The sequence below is a fragment of the Perissodus microlepis genome, chromosome 6, assembly GCF_051167445.1.
Source record: "Perissodus microlepis isolate ML-2025 ecotype Zambia chromosome 6, ASM5116744v1, whole genome shotgun sequence".
In the NCBI taxonomy this organism is placed as follows: domain Eukaryota; kingdom Metazoa; phylum Chordata; class Actinopteri; order Cichliformes; family Cichlidae; genus Perissodus; species Perissodus microlepis.
In genome coordinates, this window is record NC_140466.1 from 35,721,204 (window position 1) to 35,741,462 (window position 20,259).

General features: G+C 43.3%; 1 protein-coding gene across 3 annotated transcripts in view; it reads right to left on the minus strand.

The window, feature by feature from the left end:
• Positions 1–1,547: 1,547 nt before the first annotated feature.
• nacc1b (nucleus accumbens associated 1, BEN and BTB (POZ) domain containing b) overlaps positions 1,548–20,259 on the minus strand; it is a 37,376-nt gene continuing 18,664 nt past the window's right edge. For all 3 annotated transcript variants that reach the window (XM_084932141.1, XM_084932144.1, XM_084932143.1), the window contains exons 5-8: positions 17,088–17,547; positions 16,146–16,443; positions 15,887–15,984; positions 1,548–14,617 (exon numbers count right to left, since the gene is read on the minus strand). In XM_084932141.1, coding sequence (XP_084788267.1) covers positions 14,289–14,617; positions 15,887–15,984; positions 16,146–16,443; positions 17,088–17,547 — 1,185 coding nt within the window. In that variant the 3' untranslated portion in view covers positions 1,548–14,288. The remainder of the gene's footprint in view (positions 14,618–15,886; positions 15,985–16,145; positions 16,444–17,087; positions 17,548–20,259) is intronic.

Sequence of the window (20,259 nt, forward strand, 5' to 3'; positions counted from 1 at the left end):
TTACTAATAAGTATTTACTTGATGGAGCATATTTCTGTTAGTTCACTACCTAAGACTCCAAGTTTCTGCTTTTATTTCTTATTTCTAACCAAATGTAACCTCTTGAGCTGAGTGCAGATTTCTGTCTGCAGTTCCTCTCATGACCACTTGAGGCTCCCCAGTGACATCCATTATTAAATTAAAGTTTACATCCTGGTACAAAAAAAAAGGTTTTAGTCTCTAAAGCTAATTTCAAATCTCATATTATGAGTAAAAGATGAGGTTTTTATTTGTATATAACTCACCTGTTTGGATTTTATTAAGGCAGAAAGTAGCTGGTACCTGTGATTGACAGGTAAGCTACTACAGGCAGCTCAAGCTGCTAGCTGCCAGCCTCACCTCTGCTATTTAAAGCCACCAACTGAACCTCTTGACCATTTTTGTAGGAGTCCTTGAAAAGAAGTCTGTGCTTCACTTTTGGTTTTATTATTTTAGCAGTCTGTTACTTGTGTTTGAAATCCAGAACTGTTTGGATTAGCTAATAACTTGGCACTCCACTCAAATCATGCCCTGCTTTATCTGTTTTACTCTAAATAAGTAATAATTTACCAAATAAACATACTGTAATGAGTAGGACCACAATAATGTTTACTGAGGGTTGAGAAGTGATGGCATGTGCACATTGCTCAAGAGTTGGCCACCATATTGGATGTGATACAGCCACGGCTGTGTCAAGGAAATGTGTCTCTCCTGACTGGTTGGCAGTGGTTCCTGGAGGTTTTTAGCTGTTGGAAAGGAGGCCCTGCACAAAAACTTTCAAGTCACTCCTTGGGTTCCTAGCTTATTGCATGTAGTTTTTCATGTTTAACTGCAAATACTGGCTAACTATTAGCCTAGTAGTAGTAAACAGTTAATTAGTAACATTAAAAGTGAAAAATAAACCTTCTCCATTTTCGGTGAGCATTTCAGTTTCACTGGCCAGTGTTTGCAGAAAAGTCCATCCCTTCCATACTATGACTGCAGCAATATGCTAGCAACCAAAGCATTCACAAGGAGGTTTTTGCCACCTAGTTGGGGGCATACACATTTTTCCTTAGCAACGCATGGTTGCCATGTTGTTTGACCAGTCTGTATGCCTCTTTAGCAGTCATTTTCCCAGCAGTTGCCATTAACATCCACCAACCACTCACAACCAACTGGAGAATACTAATTTTTCCTTCATGACTGGCGGTGGCCAGATGGTCATGGACCAGTCCATAACCCCTGCGTGACAGAAGCCTTATTCGCTGGTAGGATCACTACCACCATGATTGTCACGCATCCAAAATGGTAAATAAGGTCATTACATTACTTTAAAAGGGACAAACACAAGTGGCGCTCCCTGCTGACCAATTGCAGGTTTAAGGTACTTAATTTCAGACCCATGTGAATATGATAAACATGGGACCTGCATATACAGTAGTGGTCACACTGAATGAGGTCACATGTTTTTAAAGTAGCCACCTTTGTGGAATTTGATGCATTTTGGACAAAAGTAAATCGCAGCAAATAAAGACACAACGCCGCTGTAAGGTCAGTCCTGTTTGTTACAAACCTTTTATTAAGATATTCAGATTTCTTCCTCATTTTTAATCAGTCTGGTTTCTTTTTCTCTTTACAGTAGTTAATGTGCAATTATCTTTATTACTGGGTCACAGTTAGGAATTCACAAAGTTATTGGCACTTGGAACACATGAGGGAAACACTGGCATGTACAAGGAGAGCAGGGTGGGGGGTGGGGGCTGATTCGAGGGAGCATCTGGGCAATCATCTGTATGGAGTTCAGGGGGAAGAGGGGGCAGGGCTTGGGTAAAGGTCTGTGGGGAGAGGTGTGTGTGTGGTGGGGTGAGGTTGGGTATTTTTCTTTGACATCAGTAGATGCTACTGCATTGTTTTTGTTATTTTTATATATTTATATATATTTTTTAAACTTCCAAAAGCTGTCATTTCACTTTTCCTTTTTTTTCTGGGCTATGAAGAATAATAAAGAATAATACCTCATGCTGCGAGTGCACATCTAACAATCAAACTTTGATAGTGCTTCTATGTCATAATGTACAGTTTATATATTTATATATTTATAGTGGAAGAAAAAAAAGGAGAAAAGAAAGATCTGCAGACTGTTTTCACCCAACAACACCAGAGACAAGAAATAAAACTTAAAAACAAAAAAAAAAGTCATTCACGGTTGCTATGATCATATGTAAGCCCCGCCCCCGTTTCTGAAGCATGATTCTGAGGTAAGACTGTGTTGACATGGACTCCCAGCTTGTGTCCCGTTTCTGTAAAAACCCTGCACTGTATGCATTCAAATGGCCCGAGAGCGCTCTGCTGAGGCTCCTGGGTTTGTTCCTGAAAAACAAAAAAAGTATGTACCTGCTTTGTAACGGCAGCCACAGCAGTTCAGAAGCTGCTCGCAGCACTGAGATATCTGTGGGGATTAAGGTCTGCTATGGCTGAGAGCTCCCGAGGTAAACTGGTACTTTTTCTTTTTTTTTTCTTTTTTTTTGAAAAACTGCATCAGCGACACGAAGACGCACACACGCACACGTGTCCTGCAGCACCTCCAGAGAGTGTGCAGGTGCGGGTGCGAGCTTCGGCATCTCAGAGGTTTGCCTGTTTTGTATTCATGTATACATATACAGTATATATATAGATATTTATGCATCTGTGAGCATGTGTGTTGTCTCTGGTGTGTGGGGATTTGGGGAAAGAGAAGAGTAAATGTTTCTGATAGACGACTACAGACCAGCAGACAGCAGGAAAAAGACTCGCGCAGCTCAAGGACCGTATCGGAGGTCGGGAGAGGGGGTGAGAGAGGTCAGGTCCGCTACGCCGAGGAAGAAGTGGAGGAAAGCTGGCTGAGCAGAGGGATGGAAGGCGAGACACAAACCAAGAGGCTTCACTTCAGGATTACAATCTTGTATCGTCTTGCGTCCACTTCCTGTTCACTATTCTCAAGTTTGGCCCGTTTTTAACCACACAACAAAAGTGTCGACAGTCTCAGCAGGGCCCCTACACAGGAAAAATCCACCCTCGATTTCTACAACTTCGACTTATCAAGTGTTCAGACATCCTCTGTCTTTTGGGGGGTTTCTGGCCTTTTGTCCATCAGTTTTTGTTTTCCTTTCTGGAATATGTTATGGCTTTGTACTTTGGTTTTGTGAGTCTATAATCCATACAGTTTAGAAAGAAAACTTTGCTCTTCAGCATTAAACCTGCACTAGTGCAAATTTGTTCAAATAGTGACAAACCATCAGAGAATTATCTCCCTGCTGGGAAGTAACTTATTTAATACTCTACTTTTAAACTATTTAGCTTCTATTTTGTATTCTTGCACCACAAACACTTCTTCACATTTACACTAACAGGTGCACTCAAAACTGAAAACGAGTAGAGACACCAAACATTTGGTAGCCAAGCGGAGGATATGTTGTTAGCACAGATAATGATGCTACGGCTAGCTAGCTAGCTGGCGAACAGTAGCTAGCTTTTTTTCCCATGAGCATTAACATTTAACGTTAACATCACATGTGCAATGTTAATGCCCTGTTTGGTATTTATGTGTTAAATAGTCCTGACTGTAAAAGAATTTGGTTGTTAGCATCATTAGTGCAGATACTGACAATTGTGCTAGCTAGCTAAACAGTATTTTTTTTTACTTGAATGCATTAATGCCTCGTTTAATTTTATGACTGTTAAATTGTTACAGTGACTGTAAAATAATATCATTTTTCAGCATTTCAACTATTTGTAAATATCTTTTTAAAAATATTTGACATATCATGGCAGATGCAGTGAAACACTGGAATCATCATTTTTGCTAACAGCCCAGACACAGGCTTCGTTTAGCAGTTATAAAGCCAAAATTTTCAAACAGTAGACCAAAACCAAAGCTAAGAAAGTTGGCACAAGGGAGGATTTTTCCTTTCGTATTTTGACCGCACATTAAAAATTTGTTGAACAAAAAGTGAATACAAGTGTCAAAAAGATAATACAGTGTCCATGCATCAGATAAACTGGATGGAATTTTTAGCCCAAAAAGACACTCGAGTACATCTGAAAAAAATCACTTTCTTAAAAAGTTCTTAATAATTTGAATACATATAATTGGTTTTACTTTCAAGCTCAAAACTCTCGATTGACCCTGAACCAGTAAACCATCAAATTCTTGTTGTACGATCGTTCCTCTATTGGTGATTTCTTTTGTTCATTTCCACTTCCATATACGTGTAGGAACCCTGTTTGAATCAGCAAGACCAGACTTCACCCTTTGTTGGTAACCCTCACCCAACTCCCACCCACCCACCTACCTACCCGCCTGCGTTCCATTGCAATCCATTCCCACATGGGTGAAGGATGATCATCATTTTTACACTTTACAAGAGAAAATAAACATACAAAATAAAAAGGGAAGTACAAAAATGTAAAAACAATTCAAATAAGCCCCCCAACCCACCCCAAAAAACAAAACCAAACAAAACTCACATTACATCTACAATTGTCAACCTTACATCAACAAACGTCCCTCTTCCAATGCCGACATCCAAACCACAGACAGGAAGTGACACGGTGAGTGTGCTCGGAAAGGTGCAGAGGGCTTTGGCTCTACTTAACAATTGAGCTCTTGCCCAAAGGTGCTTTTCTTTTCTATTTTTAAGGGGAAAAAAGATGACTCCACTTTCTCCATGTCACTTTTGTTCCTCGCTGTGGATCGGACGCCGAGACAAAGATCAGGAATGAAAAACGTGGAGTGACTCGTGGATGGAGGATGGAAGCAGGAAAACGGCTGCAGTGCTCTTTTCTTTTGGAAGTCATGTCGGCAACATTTCAATCTGCTGACAGCTTTTATTTGGCATCGCAGACATTTTGGCAGGTTTGAATTGGATTTGTAAAATGAGCAGCAGTAGCCTCCGGCAGGCCTGCTGTTAAGGTGCTCGGATAAAAACAGTGATCGAGACTCTTTGATTACAATCATAGCTTTTGTGGGATCACTGTTTCTTGGGATCCTGCCACCTGGTGGTTTTGGCACTTACTGCAGCTTCTGAGCCCCCCCCCTCACCAATTCTCTGAAGCTGCAGTAGCTGTAATTAGCCCCCAGGTGGCATTTTAAAGAGGAAAAAAAACATTCAAGCAACAATAGCTTATTCTTTGTGGAAAAGCTGGTCCTAGAACCAGGTCAAGTAAACTTACTTTGGGTCGATTTGTGGTGTAAGTTTATGCAGGCTTGGCAAAGACTCTGATCTGAATTATGCAAAGACAACAGCGAATAAGATCTTATCCATGAAAGGACAGTTTTTTTAAACAGACATTCAGACGCATTGCCTTAAAATGATGTGAACCCGCCACAGTTTTGTTTGCCTCAGCTCTCCATCCATTTTTCAGTCCGTCCTGATCATGTCCCGACAACGGCTGCAGTACAGTAAAAAACAAACATCTGGTCCAGCATTACACCACCTCTCCAACCCTCCCCGCCCACAGCACCTCAATCATACAACAATCGCAATGCAAAAATATGTGGTTCTCTTTCTCTAAACTATTTTACAGCTAACCAGCTTTGACTCTTTTTTAACACAACTTGGCAACTCTACATACAGGTGTTAATGTCTTATTAGTAGCATCTCCTTTAAAAATAACTTTCAAAAACTACAGTACGCTTGCTCGAATGTAAAAAACAACAACAACAACAAAAAAACAAACAAATACGATGAAAAAAAAAACTGTAAAACTCAAACAACCAAACTTTTAGCACTTTGCTCTGGCCCCGCTCAACCTCGAGTTAGAAAACTGTGCTCAGGCATAGCTGCCCTACAAAGGGGCAAAAACTGCAACCGACTTTAAAAGGTCAAAGGTGACAGATGAGCTTTAAATCTTATATGCTAAAGAAAAACAACAATAATAAAAAAAGATATTCTGTGATATACAGCCTATCATACTAGGACGTCCGAGGCTTACTGTTCAGGTTCATACAGTTTTTTTCTCTTTGCACGTCTAAGAGTGTTTAAAACTTCTGTCTCGTCTCTCCGTAGCACTCGGCTACTTGCTTGTAACATTCCCTCCAAAACGAAGAGTAAATAAAACAGATATGAACAAAAATATCCCTTAGCTCTGCTCGCTGGAAGTACGCCAACTTTACAGGGACTGTGAAGTTCTGGACCGATACCCAATAACCCATTCAGATATTTTTTTCCAACTGTTAAAGGTTTTTTTTTAATTATTTCAATCTTTGTGCCAAAAATCATTATAAAACATAACTGCCCTCTTTTAGAGCCTTTCAGCTCTTCAGTGTCTTTTTGAACATCTTATCAACGGAAATTAATCCATATGAATCTATCTTGAGAATCCTGGTTCTGAAAGCCAACTCGAGCCTCTGTGCACCCAGCTGACTACCCAAACCTCCAGATGACCAGGTCAAGCACCATCAGACAGCAGAAACTCCATCAAAAAGCTTCCCTCTAATCACGACTCCTGCACTTTGTTCTCCTGCCTGCCTCTGTGGAAAATTTAAGACATGCAGACTGTGTGTTAAAACAACGCTGTAGGCTAAGGGCTGCCTCAGCAGCTGCTTTTGGACCAAACCAGACCTACCAGTCTTTGATCTGGTTGCATTTGCACCAGTAATACAAACTCTGAAGTGATGTATTTCCCAGGCCAGTGCTTGGTAATTTCCAATCACCTCCTGTTGTGGTCTTTTCATTTCCTGTAATCCCGCTCTATCTAGTTTATCACTTCTCTGCGGACGCCCGGCAGCAAGTTGAAGGGAAATGCTAGCAGGGACTATGTATTCACATCATGTTCTTTGTTTCAGAGAGGTTCGAGACAGCCTGGACTTCACTGTCAGTTCACTTCTCTGCGTTTTGGTCCATTTTTAAGGCTAATATAAGGAGCTGTTCTTTACATGCCTAACCTTTTACCACCATTTACTTTTGCTGGCCCTGCATTTGCATGTTCAGCTGCTCAAAGTACACTTACATCCTGACTAATCACATTACATTTTCCTCACTGAAAGTTCCCCGAATGTTGAGGAAGAACTTAATTCCCAGGAGGACATAAAGAAAAAAGACCCTAAAAATGGAGCTCTATGAGCTCAATTTGTGTAAAAAGTGGGGTACATCATCCGTTGTTCCCAAAACTAAGGTACAAAAGCAACTAGTATCTCCCAACCTATGATCCTGTGTAGGATGTTCTTATATGAAAAGGATACAAAACCTCTCTCTGCTACATAATTACACATATTATTGCTTTTTTCCAAATTCTGAATCATTCAAGGACTACGTCTAGAGTTCTCCTTTTTGATGCCACTTCTGGGACAGTCTTGATGTTTCTACAAACAATTTGGAAGATATTATCATTTTTTTTATCCAATTTGTGTCAGGAAAACAAAGAACTCTTCATTACAAGCTTTCAGCTTGTTATTTCATCTTTTAACATTTAGCCAGTGCAAGATTGATGGAACGACAGATAAAAGATTGGCCGGTGCCATCGGGAAATGTCATCTTATTTGTGGATGGGCCAATGGCGGTCAGCAAGGCAAATATTGATACAGTGGTGCATCCAGAGCCCTTTAAACTGCCTTGTTCAAACAGTCCAAACATCCAATGATATTCAATTGAGCATCACCGAGGAAAGGACGAAAACAAGCAAATATTTACATTTGGAAGCAGAACAGAAGTGGGAACCAGTGATTCTGATGATTCAGCTGATAAACTGATTCATGCCATGGTGATCGATTGATCATGTCAGCTCTGGTTTTTACACACAGTTTGCCATATAATGAATATGGAGGGGATATTTTGCTTAAAGAGGTCACATGTAGAAAATAAAGTTGTGTTTCAGTGTACTGTGAAACACTGTAAACTCACACTGCCCCTTATTACGAAGCTCAAATGGCCTCACACTGTAACACCATCACACTGCAGTGCTTTAAAAGAATTCAGTCAAATCTGTTTCTGGACATTAAAGGTATTACTTAAATATTTTAAAAATTAGTGCAATTTTAACTTTGTGGGGTTAAAAAAAAAAGGCGCTGAAAGCTCACGTCTTTATCTGGATCCCCGTCGGCGTCCACTAACTGGGTGCTCTTCTTATCAAGCCTTTTTAAGAGATTTAAGCAAATCTACCGTTTATTCATTCAAGCCCCAACCCCACCCTTCTGCAAAATGTCACGCTATATAAACAAACAAGCACCTAAGTATTTATCGTGGTGGCACAGGGCCACGGAGAGACAATCACCACATCCTCCTCCCTGTCATTAGTATCCTCTCTCTTCCTCTCTCCTCTCACTCCTGTGTCTTTGTCTGGATTGAGGCTTTGCTCGTGTGACGGCAGAATGCCGCAATGCCTCGTCTGTCCTGGGAGATTCTTAACAAACATCTCCTCCTCAAGAAGAACAGCAGCACCGCCGCCGCCTCCCCCTCCTCCTCCTCCTCTTCCCCTTACCACTCAAGTCTTAGATAATTATAATTATTTCTCACTTGGTCACTTGGTTCAACAGTCTGGTTGATATTCACCTCATGATTGGCTGCGTCTCTCATGTGGACACTCTGATTGGCTGGCCACAGCAGCCAAGGGAATATGGGGACAGATAGACCTTCCTCATCAATAGTGTGATTATTAAAAGGTGTGGTTAAAACAAAAGAAGACAGTCGGACCACGGCGTCCACGCACGCACACATACACACACACACACACAGCACTGACGTGCCCGGTCAAATGTACCTACGCCCAATTAGTTTCAGATTTGCATTCGAATAGCTCATATGTATGCACACACGCACGCATGCAGCAACATATTTGGCAGCCTGTTCTCTTGTTGTTATAGACAGCTCACCCACACACACACACAAACACAGATTTACACACACAGACCCACACACAGAAGTGGATACAGATATACAGGAGGGGAGAGTTTGGCAGGGATTTGCATTCTGTGAAGAAAATGGAGTCGAGACAGAAATGAAGCAGTGGCCGATGGAAAATGATGGTTCACGTAATGAAGCAACAAGGGACCCACACTATTTAGCTGCTTCCTTTGTCTGTGTATGTGTGAGAGCGACCTAGGGCGGCAGCAAAGAAGAGAGAGAGAGAAATGTATACATAAAGAGGTGGCGAGACAGAAAGATGTAAACAAAGAGAATGGAAAACAGAGAGACAGGCGAGGACACGGAGAAAAGAGGGAGGGAAGAAGACGAGAGAAAAAACAATCGAGAGATGAAGAGAGGGGTGGGGAGAGGAAGAGAGGGGGGTGGGAAGTGTCAGAGTCCTGGCTGCAGTTTTGCTGCTGTCCCATGCAGGAGTACAGGATGTTTAAAAGGCAGCAGCAACTGGACATCTGGGAGGAAATTTGTAGATTAAAAATCCCCTACTGCAAAAAAAACTGAGTGTTGGAGATTTGAGTTACTTATAAGTGATTTTTATGTTTTTAAAAAAATATCCAGGAAGAGTCGAGCTGTAGTCATGACATGCAGCGTGCCCGCAACACATCTGCACGTTTGATATCATACACATATACAGACTGTGCTGTGTATATGTCACTCTGCAGGTGTGTGTGTGTGTGTGTGTGTGAGACAGGGGGAAAAAGAAAGGTATGCCGCTCTCGGAGGCAGACAAAAACAAACAGCCACTCATCTCAACCTCTGTGCACATACCACCCACACACCCACACACACACACACACATACACATACAGACCTTGCAGAGCTGAGCACCCAAACCACCCACACACAGTGACAGACATGCGCAGTCGCCCCATGAAGCCAGACACACACGTATGCAGCACATAGATCGAGACGCAGACCCAGCCTGGCATAGGCATGCGCATTACACACACACACACACACACACACACACACACACACACACACACACACACACACACAGTACCACTGTCAAAAGCTCCTTCTAGTGAGGAGGCAGACATTAACATGCCATAAATGGAGATAGAGGGAAGCGAGAGGAGAGGAAAAAAACTGCATACATACATTAATATGCGCACACACACACACATTAAAAGCACACCCACACATTCTGTTCGCCCACAGATACACACAACACACACACGCACACACAAAGCCTTTACAAACAGCTCCCCAACCCACCCTGCAAGAAACCACAAACACACACACACGTACATACACAACACAGCCGTATGCATGCATGCATTCACACCAAATCATCCGAGCGTCCCAGCCACCCCCCCGCCCCCCTCTTCATCCGTCCCTCTTCTCTACGGAGGCTAAGACTGTCCTCTCCTTCCCTCTCCATCTCTCCCAGATTTTTTTTGATTCCCTCATTTAAGGCTGTGCTCTTACACAAAACACTGCGAATGAGCCAAACCACAGAAAAAGAAAGCAAAACAAAAAAAGTGCAAACTGTCCCCCCCCTCCCTCCCCCTCCATCATATATCTTTCTCTTTTTCTTTCCTTGTTTATGTCTCACACTTGTTCTGTCCCCAGGTATCGAACTTGGTAGAGTCTCTGTGGATCGTACCATGTGGTCCATCACAGAGGGTGGGGCAAGGCGCCTCCCCACTTCCTCCTCTTGGCCTTTAGGTGCTTGTCTCAAGACTAAGTGTTCTTTGACTAATAGCCTTTGATTTACATCTAAATATGTATATTAAAAAAAACAAACAAACACATATACATCTTTCCTCATAAAACAGGTTTTAAAAAGCAGACAAATTTTTTTCATAACACTGATCTATAAAAACTGGTTGCTTTTTTTGGTTCCACACTAAGATCTTGTACAGGGTTGTTTCTGCGTTTCGCTTAAGAGGCAGTCTGACTACAGACTCTTTGCTTTGCGTGTGCGAGCGTGTGTCTGTATGTGTGTGGGCGGTGGGTAGAGTCACAACAGCAATATGAAACTGTGACAATGATATTAAACAGTTCAAATGTCTCCACTTGCCCACTTCACTAGCATTAAGGTGCTTCAGGTTTCTTCTATCGCAAAAACACGGGCCACGTATGATTAGGAAAAAGAAATAGAACCTGTGACCCGTTTGGGTTTTGCCGTGCTCAAAAAACAAAAAATCCACATTTTTGATGTGTTTGTCACAGTGGAAAATTGAAAGTAACGCACGCAGAAAGACGGGAATTAAGAAAGAGGGAATATTTAAAGTGACAAAAGATTTTAGCAAAGCCTGACTGACACTGGGATTTAGAGGAACAATGAAAACTGAGATCAAAGATGCATTAATCTGCTATTTAGGTTTGATACTGGTCTGATCGTGGGCTGATCCATTTGGTTCCATTCTTAATTGCTCTGTGTGGAGGCATTTCGAGCCTGCTACTCTTAACTTTGACTAAATCTAATAAAAACTTCTTCCGTCACTCTCATTAGGTTTGCTTTAACAATTGTTAGAAAGCTTTTATTAAACTTGGAGTAATGTAACAGGGTTATCTCCATTAACTCCATTAATATTATTTGACCTCACCTGTCTCTTGTCAGCACCAGTCGCAGCACTATTTCAGTCTTGATTCAGTCTCAAGACTGAAAGAGTAGCATCAGTGCACGCCTGTGCTGTCTATTCAATTACAAGTTATAGCAAGATAAAGATTTTCACACATTTTTCTGGATGTGCAGGTATATACAGTCTCAGTCCTCTCCATTGCAGCACCAACTGTCACACTGCAGTTCACCTCACTGCCAACTTAGTGACTTTGCTGGAACATTTAGCGCCATTTACTGACCTTTTCCTCAAAAAAAAAAAAAAACTCCTAGCAAAAAGCGCTACTTCACAATCACAGATCTTCACCACCTACAAGAACTCCCCTCAGAGAGTCAGATGCATCTCTCTCCTCCTGCTGCTTAGCGAACCACCAACCAAAGTCTGCGCTCTGCGTGATACAACAATGCATTTCACAAACTAGCACTGCGCTCTGAGACCGCTAAGAATATTGTAAACAAAAAAGTGGAAGTCGCTCTCTTTCCATTTCTACATCGCTTCAAGGATGATTTTCTTTTTCAATAAGGAATAACATATATGTAAATACAGATTCACCTGTGAGGCCAGTATTGCCCAATCAATATGTATCAGTCAGGCTCTAGTTATTAGTTCATTGTTATTGATTGCCACTGCTTTGATTTGAACAGGCAAGATTAAAGGACTGAAATTAAAAGCTGGTTATAAAACAGACTGAACATCCATTTCAGACAGCACAGTGGCATTGATGATCAGAGTACCAGTGGGACTAAATCAAACGTTCCTCTGGACCTGCATTCAACTTCAAACTGAACAAGAGCAGAAAGCCCTTTCTAGGGTTTTCTTGATGACTGTATTCAGCTGCGTTGCCAAAGCTGAAGGCCAGTTTTTTTTTTTTAAAAAAAGATCTACTTCTGCACTCTTGTTCTTTTTTTTTCTTGAAAGCTACCACTCACACACGCAAGTACCAAAAGCAACCATGACTGCAACGACTTTCAGGGTTGTTTCTATGCCAACATTTCTCTGATTTCTATCATTTAGCAGCTTTCCTTTTTTTGTCATTATCAGCACTTATAAAGCCAGGAATTTCACTTTCAAACAGACGCGCACAACTTTGAGCCACTTTTCTATCTGCTGCATTCTCCTCAAACTCAAAATGTATCTGAAACGTATCGCTTCGATGCAATTCCCCTTTAATTCCCACGTCGCTCTGGTGTACTGTAGCTGATGCAGCTGACAGCCCCCAAATGCGTATTAGCGCATGTATGTGTGCTCACTGCAGTGATGGGTGAATGAATCGCCCAAGCGTGTGTGAAACGCTCTGTCTGGCCTCCCTCTCTCTCTCTGCGGCAGCACAAACTGTGCGGCCATTCAGACGCACACCTACACGCGCGCACGGAGCCGTGCTGCTCGCCATGTACCGCCGCCTGAATTAGCACCTTTGTCCGTGCCAGGCGAGCACATATCCAGGCGGGCAGAGCCTGAGGAAACCCGTTCCGTTAATATTCTCAGAGAAATCAATTTAAACATGAGCTGACATGAAAAGAGCGCCGCCGCTGTATCCTCTCTCTCTCACACACACACACACACACACACTCAATTTGTCACTAAGCTCACAGGCAGAAACTCGCTTTAAGACAATTCTCGACTTTCGTTCAGATTTTTTTTTAAAAAGGGGAGGGGGGGGGGAGTTAAACAAACTTAGAAATTGGATTCTAGCTTTTTCTTATTTTTCTCTTTTTTGCCTTTTTTAAAATAAAGCCACACCGTTTTCTCAGTCTGATACATACAAAAACTTAGTTCGATTGTACTCATACCGCAGGAAATAACACAGTGCATTTATCACACGCAAACTCTTTTACAATCATCGGTAACAAATTTCCTCTCCTTCGGGAGTCTCGGCAAACATCACACACAAAGGTGACAAAAAAAAAACAGAAAAAGTAAACAAACTGATATTTTATTTTTTTTAGAGTTTAACGGCCAAAATGTGGGGAAGGTTTGGGAGGGGGGGGGAAGGTTATTGATTAGCCTTTAAACTCTCTAACAAATCTGAACATATCACCAGCCAATCGAAAAGCTGCTGTCCAAGTCAGAGCATTTCTCTGAAGACCAGTAGGTCAGCTTCCCGGCATGGCCAGCTGAGGTTAAAGAGCAGGCTGAGGTCGAGGAGATCATAAACCATGCCAATATACATATTAATATTCATTTCAACCCCTGACCTCACCGAGCCCAAACTCTCAGAGAAGCTTTCATCTGGCAGATGAAACAAAGCAAACCAAAACAACAAAACAAAAAGGGCTCGGCGCAACCTCACTCAGCTGCATTTCGAATGCTTCGCCACGCATACATTCAATATCAAAAACAACAGTGTTACCGAAGTTTGGAGAAGGAGCCGTCGCCTTCTCCAAACTGGATTACCCCTCCCCGCCCCCCCTTCCCCTAGGGAATGTCTGTGATTATGGTAAGAAAAGGTTTTTAGTGACAGTACATACTCTTAAAAACATAAAAAATAAAGGCTGAAATCAGGTTTCTAAAGGTTGCAGAAGGATGAGGAACTGGGGGGGAGTGAACCTCCTTCTGCTACCTTTCACCATGGTTTTCCATCTCTCTCCACAAGAGCATTCAAGAACAAACTGCAGAGATTCATTCTGAGCTGTGGAGACAGACAGAAATGTGGACAAACAAAGGAAGGCAAGCAGAACAAACTGAAGAAACAGATCCCCAAACATATAGCGGGCTAGGGGAGGAGTGATTACTGTCATCAAGACCAGAGTGGCCATCGTTCTGTTCTCATCACCCCAGAGATATTCCACCCCTCCTTCCATCAATCTGTCCGTTCACTCACTCAAAACAAAGTGCTGCTATCTCCCCCCGCCCCCTGCAGGCCGTCTGCCGGCGTGGCTCCGCTTCCCGCTTCGCTGTTGTTGGCTGCTGCCGCTGCAGCCACGGCTTCCAGTGAGGCGGGGTCAAAACCTTGCTCCGTCCCCAACGCGTCGGCCTCCATCTTCACGCTGTCTGCCAGGAACGCGGAGTAGGCGTCGCTGTCGGCCATCAGCAGTTTCAGTTTGGGGATCCAGCTCTTGCGGACGACGCGGCGGGCGTTGGTGCACATGTCGGCAGCGATGGCGTTCATTTCGCTCTCCTTGAAGCTCGGTGCGAAATTCTGGCAGTAGACTGGAGCGAGGCAAAGAGTATGTAAAGGGACAATAAGAGGAAATGATGGGAGAGAAAAACATATGGCAGAGAAACGCAGAAACGCATTAGAGCCTAAATTCTAAAGCTGCAGCTTTGCATACTGGCAGCTCCAAGATCTCACTAACATGTAATCATAAACTGTATATAAACATAGGCCAGTGTGATGTCATTGTTTTGTAGACTTTAATTTTGAACAAAGGGCAACCTCTGGGTACACTTCATCATACTATTTATTCATCTCTGGCTCTCTTCCACAGCATGTTTTTTGTTCTCTCTTCCTTCTCTCACCCAAACTGGTCCCTGAGCCTGGTCCTGCTGGAGGTTTCTTTCTGTTAAAAGGGAGTTTTTCCTTCCCACTTTCACCAAAGTGCTTGTTCATAGGGGGTCATATGATTGTTGAGTTTTTCTCTGTATGTATTATTGTAGGGTCTACCTTACAATATAAAGCACCTTGAGGCAATTGTTGTTGTGATTTGGCGCTGTATAAATAAAATTGAATTGAATTGAGCTGAACTTGAGGCTGGCTCCAAAAGCAAGTATCATAGACTCCCAAGCCCAATTTGTCTTCTGTAGCTAATGTACATTTTCATAACAACTGTTATAGTTTGCCGTCATATTTATTAGCGTTTAAAGCTCTGGGTGTGCTTGCTTTATGTGACTAGTTGATGCTGGTAAAGGCGACTGTAGCTTCCAGCTCTCTGCTAGGCCTCAGAGCCACTCATTTGAGTCACTTAACTGGATGTCCAGACATGGAGTTTTGGTGTTGGTGTACTTTGAGGAAATTGTACTATAAATATCTGACAAGTCTCCTTGCTTTCTGTGCAATCAATTCAGTGAATTGAGTGAAATTTTAGTGCGTTATTTGTAGGCTATTTAGCATTAATTAGCAGGTATCTGTATCTGGGCCATGTCAATGACAATCCTTTGTGCTAGCGTTAGCTTATAACTGAGCACATTACCCTCTTGTTTAAATGTGGTCACTTCTTGCTTCAAACTGAAACAGACAGCGGTGACCAAAAAAGCTAACATAACATTTCAAAATGGCACTTCACAACACAAAAGGTTACAATGGGTTGTGTACATCTTTTATATACAGTCTATGACGCAGAAGCCTGAACTTTTAAGGCTTTTAAGGCAATTTCATTTCGGCTTCACTTTTCCAACCCAACGGCTACGTCCATCTTCCTTATACAGTCTATGCATGTAACTCTCAGTATACATACACTGTACGTCTTCTGTATGACTCACATTTGACAGCGTGCAGCACTCTGTTGTCCAGAGGTTTACGACTGGGATCATTGGTTGAGGAGCGGATGCCGGTTCCACAGCTGTTAGCCAGAGTGCTCCTGAGCAAGTTAAAACAAAACAAAAATACACATCAACACATAAAATACTTGAATGGACAATGCACATCTTTGTCTGCTGTCAACAAGCGCAAAAATGATCAACCATAAAATCTTTATTATATCAGTCTTACAAAAATAACCCCCCAAAATCAGACACTGACCTGTCGAAGAACGCCGCCAGAAGGCGTCTGAGCAGCACTTTGTGGCGGGTGCCGGCGCTGACGTGGCAGTTCATGAGCTGGGCGCGGGAGATGAACACAGAGGTGCCGCTCACCAGTTCCAGCTTCTCAGCCGGGTCTCCTTCTTCATACAGCTTTGGGTGGCAGCGGTTTCCGATCTGGCTGATGAGCTCGGCGGGCAGCGATGCTAGTTCCTGCCGGGACCGCCCCCCTCTGCCCCCCCGCCCGCCCCCTGAGTCTGGGGCTAAGTCTGGCAGAGCCTCCACCCGCTCCCCGACAACTGAGGAAGGGAAAGATCGAGTGTTACCTTTCTTTTTTTTTACAATGAGGGTTAGGGATCATTTAAAAATTTAATATAGTAGCAACAGCTTTTCAGCAGTGATACAAAACTTTCAATCATACACGTTAGCCATAAACTTTTAACATCCAGTTCTAAATGTACTTCTGTTAATGGTCCTTCTTGTTTGAAACCACTGCATATTTACTGTAAGCACATGATGCTGCTCCTTCGAACTTTTCAGTCTCAAGTCTGATCCTAAAACATTCAATAAACAACAAACCTCGCTGTGCCCCAGTTTCCAATTCCTGCATGTAACAAAATACCGTTCGACCAACTTTATACACCATCGTTCCATTCAAACCTCCATGTGATTGTCCTCAAACTAGTGATCAAGCAGACCATAAACAGCTCACAAACTTAAAGCAGGACCACAGCTTTCAGCGGTTTCAGTGTTTTGAACATTTCGCTCTCGCTAACATCCTCCACTATTGAGAAAGTTGGATAAACAAACTTTCCACCATTCGTACTCGTAAACACACTACAAGCGCTGCAGAGATCAGAGGAGGAAACTTTTAGACGGAGCTGCACAGTAACCCTGGAATGAACTCACCCGCTGATGCGTTTATCCTGCTGTCAGCGCTTACCTGCTGCTCCGGCGTTCAGCATGCTGTACATGGTGTACATGTTGCAGATCTGTCTGTACTGCTCTTCAGTCTCATCTGCTATATCATCCTCCTCCTCATCGTCGTGGTAACTGATGGGCGAGTCGCTGGTGTACATGCTCAGGGTGCCCGGGCTCGTACCCTCTGGGGTCCCGCCGTTGTTGTTGTTATTGTTGTGGTTACTGTTGAGCACAGCTCCTCCCACTAAAGCGCTGCCTCCGCTGCCCACCAGAGAGGCGTTAGCGGCAGGTCCGCGGCCAGAGGCGTCCTGGGTTATTGTATTGGAAGAGGACGAGGAAGAGGAGGAGGAAGAGTAGCGTGCGGCCTTCCTCAACCCGCCGCCCCCGCCCCCTCCTGACCCCCCTCCCCCATCACGGTTACCCCCCTCCCATAGCCGCTTGGCCACAGGGGTGCAGACCACAGAGTAGGGAGAGCCCTCCGACTGAGGAAGAGAGAGAGGGAGAGAAACATGCTGGTTATAAACCAGCGCCTGACTGGAACACTCAATAAAACACAGCAATAAACAAATGTCATTTCATGGTTTCGTGGCTTAGAGTACAAATGGTACGTTTCCCATCTCAAGCAGCATCAAACAAATATCACTGGAGGTTCTGGCAGCACGTTTTTAATGCACATATATTGAACAGAGGTGCCGGCCTCAGCTGAAACAGAGCACACATGCTCGTTATTAGAAATGATTTGACTGTAATGAAGCGAGATGGGTTTCAGATAAAAACATTCATTCAGCCACTCATTGTCAGTTCGTCAAATGCCTCCCACTGACCATCTCAGACAGGGGAAGATGTACTTCTTACAAGTACAAAATTCCAGGTCGCTACGGTCATAAGTTTATCAAAAAAGGATTTCAATAGATGAAGGTGGGTTTTCTTTTTAGTATGACCCAAAGGCCAGAATCAGCCTTCCAAGGGGGGGAAATCCAGTCCACTGAAGGCTTTGCAGAGAATGAGAGCATGAAAATGAAAGATGCGGTTACATTTTCTGCAATTCTACGACATGTGTTCAACTGTGGTACTTTCTGGAATATAATGTGTTGCAAACCCTCAAACTTATTCATCGGCCTGCCTCTGCTATCGCTGCATATCTATGGAAAACTAATGCCCATTGCCTTGGTACATTATACATTATCGTCCAAAGATCGTTAAATACAAGAACAACAACAAAAATAAAAGGCTGTGCGGACACGTTTCTGTGATCTATGACTGTGGCGTGTAGTTTTGGCAGCAGAATGACTAAATGCAAATCTCAGGATGTTCATTTGCTTTATATAAAGTTTATTATTTAAAATTCCATCCATCCATCCATCCATCCATCAATCCAGCCATCCATCGTCTTCTGCTTTATCCAGGGCCGGGTCGCGGGGGCAGCAGCCTAAGCAGAGAAGCCCAGACCTCCCTCTCCCCAGCCACCTCATCCAGCTTGCCCGGGGGAACACCAAGGAGTTCCCAGGCCAGACGAGAGATATAATCTCTCCAGCGTGTCCTGGGTCTGCCCCGGGGCCTCCTCCCAGTGGGACATGCCCGGAACACCTCACCCAGGAGGCGCCCAGGAGTCATCCTTGTCAGATGCCCGAACCACCTCAGCTGGCTCCTTTCGATGTGGAGCAGCAGCAGCTCTACTCTGAGCCCCTCCTGGATGACTGAACTTCTCACCCTATCTCTAAGGGAGAGGCCAGCCACTCTTCAGAGGAAGCTCATTTCTGCCACTTGTATCCGCAATCTCGTTCTTTCGGTCACTACCCACAGCTCGTGGCCATAGGTGAGGGTAGGGACGTAGATCGACCGGTAAATTGAGAGCTTCGCTTTTACACTCAGCTCTCTCTTCACCACGACGGACCAGTGCAGCGTCCGCAGCACCAATCCGTCTTTCGATCTCCGGCTCCCTTCTCCCATCACTCGCGAACAAGACCCGGAGATACTTGAACTCCTCCACTTGGGGCAGGAACTCATCCCCGACCCGGAGTGGGCACTCCACCCTTTTCCGGCTGAGAACCATGGCCTCAGATTTGAAGGTGCTGATCCTCATTCCCGCTGCTTCACACTCAGCTGTGAACCATTCCAGTGCGAGCTGGAGGCCATCATCCGATGAAGCCAACAGAACCACATCATCCGCGAAAAGCAGAGATGAGATTCTGAGGCCACCGAAGTGAAAGCCCTCCGCCACTTGGCTGCACCTAGAAGTCCTGTCCATAAAAATTATGAACAGAATCAGTGGCGGAGCCCATCATCCACCGGGAACGAGTCCGACTTATTGCCGGCAATGCGAACCAAGCTCTTGCAACGGTTGTATAGGGATCGAATGGCCCGTAGCAATGGGCCAGACACCCCATACTCCCGCAGCACCTCCCACAGGACACCCCGAGGGACACTTATTATTTAAAATTAAAATTAATTACATTAAATGTGTCAATAAATAATCAAAATGTACTTCTTTACACTAAAAGAAAAATGGGAATATTTGTCTCAAATATGAACTCCAATGATGTTAACACTCCTGATTTAACAATCACATAAATAAATCATAACACAAGCTGTAACAGAAACTGATTAATTGGGCCCAACTTTTATTAAAATAATTATATTTAATAACCAGCCCTCTTGCTATTTTTCTAAATCGTCTGAAAATATCTGATGATCTGTTTTCTTGGCACTATTTCAATATTCAATATTTCAGTCTCTGTTTGTTTTTTTTTGTTGTTGTCTTTTTAACTGTGAAAACAAATCAGTGGTGGAAAAAGGCTGACGTCTACAGGTTAACATTTCACTTACAGAAATGTTAAGTGAAAATAAGAAGTAACATGTAATATATCAGCTTTAACAAGATCGCACGTCTCACACGCAACTAACGTTAAATCTGCCACTGATGGGGAAACGCTACACCTGACAAATATGATGATGTTTGCTTATCTATACCAAAAGTATGTGATGATGATCACACTGCCCCTAAAGAGATATGCAGATTAGCAGCACTTGACATCGCATGAAAACTATTTTTGGAACTGCTTTCCTCCATTTTCAATGAAAAGAAATTAACATATCCAGTATATATACTTCGTTATTAGGGTGATCTGACTCTACCTGAAGCTGAAGTAACCGAATTAGGAGTCTGACCTTTAAAAAAATTCATGTTCCTTCCT